The sequence below is a fragment of the Dryas octopetala genome, chromosome 1 (assembly GCF_963921425.1).
Source record: "Dryas octopetala chromosome 1, drDryOcto1.1, whole genome shotgun sequence".
NCBI classification, from domain to species: domain Eukaryota; kingdom Viridiplantae; phylum Streptophyta; class Magnoliopsida; order Rosales; family Rosaceae; genus Dryas; species Dryas octopetala.
The window spans coordinates 10,377,594-10,380,263 of NC_141366.1; the positions used below are offsets into that span (position 1 = coordinate 10,377,594).

At 33.0% G+C, this 2,670-nt stretch overlaps 1 protein-coding gene across 1 annotated transcript; it reads left to right on the top strand.

Annotated features, from left to right (window-relative positions):
• The first annotated feature begins 512 nt into the window (after positions 1-512).
• On the top strand, positions 513-2,389 carry LOC147297670 (G-type lectin S-receptor-like serine/threonine-protein kinase At1g11330). Its single transcript, XM_086240909.1, has 6 exons — positions 513-651; positions 831-1,033; positions 1,150-1,360; positions 1,475-1,712; positions 1,824-1,974; positions 2,081-2,389. Exons 2-6 carry the CDS (start codon positions 872-874, stop codon positions 2,387-2,389), a joined length of 1,071 nt encoding a protein of 356 aa, XP_086097035.1. The 5' UTR covers positions 513-651; positions 831-871.
• Positions 2,390-2,670: the final 281 nt, after the last annotated feature.

Consider the following 2,670-nt stretch of genomic DNA (forward strand, 5'->3'; position numbering starts at 1 on the left):
TTATTATTTTAAGTAGCTTATTTGCACATTTACTCCAATAAATTATAGTTTTGTCTCACTTAATTTACTCTTTTAAAGTTTATTGTCTCAATTTATTTCTTGTGTCAACTCATATTATTAGTGTATGAGTTAGTAGTTAATAAATTTTAAAGTTTTGCTGTTACAGTTAGTTACTAAGAGTATATAATTAAAGTCATGTACTCTCCCTCTGTAATATTTACATGAAACAATGTAGTCTTTTTGGATTTTTCCAACTCTCTCACTCTTTTTCTCTCATTTTCTTAGCAATCCCAACACATATAACCCGAAACTATCAAGTCTATGACTATAAATATTAAGGGATAAAGTGAGACAAACTATAATTTCAAATAGTATATTGCAAATAAACCGTTTAAGTCTACGGATAAGCAAGCTCTTACACATATAATTAGGAACTAAATAACTACTTGTTTGACATAAGTATAGGGCCGGATAAGCTAGCTCTTAAACATATATCATTAGCAAATAATAATGACTAGTAACTATTACTCAATGCAGATACAAAGAAGCAGAAGTTAAGGATTGGCGCATCAATCCCGGCTGCTTTATTAGCAGTGGTGCTTTGCATCGTGTGCTATCTTCGACGAAGAAGAATTAAATTGTTACTTTCAGGTACCTAGATTAACCTTTAAACACAATTACTGAATGCATATATAATATGAACCTATTTGGCGTATGTACAGATAGATCGAATTTCACACCTTTGACATTTGACAATGACTATATATATATTGTTGTCGCAAATGGAAAATTTAATTTAATTTCCTATATCTATTAATCGAAATTAATAGGGGGAAACAAGACAAAGATTGAGAAGGAACTGCTTGACTTGATGGCATCTGATAGATCAACTAATAATGTCAGTGGGCTACAAAATGATGTAAAGATGAGACATGATTTAAGAGTATGTAGCTATGAATCTGTCATGACTGCCACATGCAACTTCTCCAATGAAAACAAGCTTGGTGAGGGTGGCTTTGGACCTGTTTATAAGGTAATTAAGTCTTAATTAAATCATTAAAATTAATTGTTTTGTCATATTATTAACTAATATCGGAAAAATAACTGATGGTGATTATGTGACATGTTATGGATCATAATTAAATTCAGGGCAAATTAATGTCAGGGCAAGATATAGCGGTGAAAAGGCTTTCAAGATATTCAGGGCAAGGAACATTGGAGTTTAAAAATGAAGTGAAACTTATTTCTGAACTCCAACATACGAATCTTGTTCAGCTTTTGGGGCTTTGCATATATGGTGAAGAAAGGATGCTAATATATGAGTATATGCCAAACAGAAGTCTGGACTACTTTATATTTGGTTGGGAGTTGGACTATGATCACTTGAATATGAGTACTTGTTTAATTAATTTAATTTATATTTCTCTCATTTCAAATTTCGACAAATAAATAAATTTTAAAATTTATTGAACAGATTCAACCAGATGCCAGCTACTAGATTGGAAGAAGCGTTTTGACATAATTGGAGGAATTGCTCAAGGATTGCTTTACTTGCACAAATACTCAAGATTGAGGGTAATTCATAGAGATTTAAAAACAAGTAACATACTACTTGATGAAAATATGAACCCCAAAATATCAGATTTTGGTCTGGCAAGGATTTTCACCAATAATGAACGACAAGCAAATACTAATAGGGTTGTTGGGACATAGTAAGTGAAATTAAAGATGTATAAGTTCTTAAGTTCTCAGTACTTTGGTTACTAATAAACATGCATTTGTATATATATGTACTAAAAATTGTTACTTGTCATTTGGTACAGTGGTTATATGTCTCCAGAATATGCTATGGAGGGACTTTTTTCAACAAAATCTGATGTCTACAGTTTTGGTGTGTTAATGCTTGAAATCATAAGTGGCAGGAAAAACAGCAGCTTCTACAATGATGATGGTGTGCTCAATATAGTTGGATACGTATGCCCACAAATCTCAATTATGATTGAAATTTAATTTCTATATGGTGTGCGCAGATTCTGGCAAATATACCCTAAATGAATATTTATATATAATCTTGTTTCAGGCATGGGAGTTATGGAAAGAAGGTGCAGGATTAGAATTAATGGATCCAACATTAGGCGATTCATGTATTAGGGATGAATTGTTGAGATGCATCCATGTTGGTCTACTATGCGTAGAGGAAAATGCAGCAGATCGACCCACCATGTCAGATGTTATATCTACGTTGACAAATGAAAGCATGTCATTACCATTACCTGCAAAGCCAGCATTCTTTACAGCAAGAAAAATGGTTGGAGCTGGTATATGTGGAGAGGAACCAGAAATTATATCAATAAATGGCGTCTCCAATTCCGAATTTGATGGACGTTAACTTACTAATCGTGTTTGGTGTGCTCTAAACCACTTAAGCTACAAGTCTTTACTTAATCTTTCACTGATTGGTATGTGGGTTGGGAAGAAGAACGATAATTCCACCAAACTGTTTTCTGTAGGTATATGCATCAAGCTGTAATTGGTTGGGCCTTTAGGCGCCCTTGTTATGCATTGTCTAGTCTTCAAAAATAAAATAAAAACGGAGCATGGATGATAAGTTTTAATTTCCAAGTTTGATGTTCAGGCGATGCTTGTTAGTGTGTTCCCTATAGTAATATA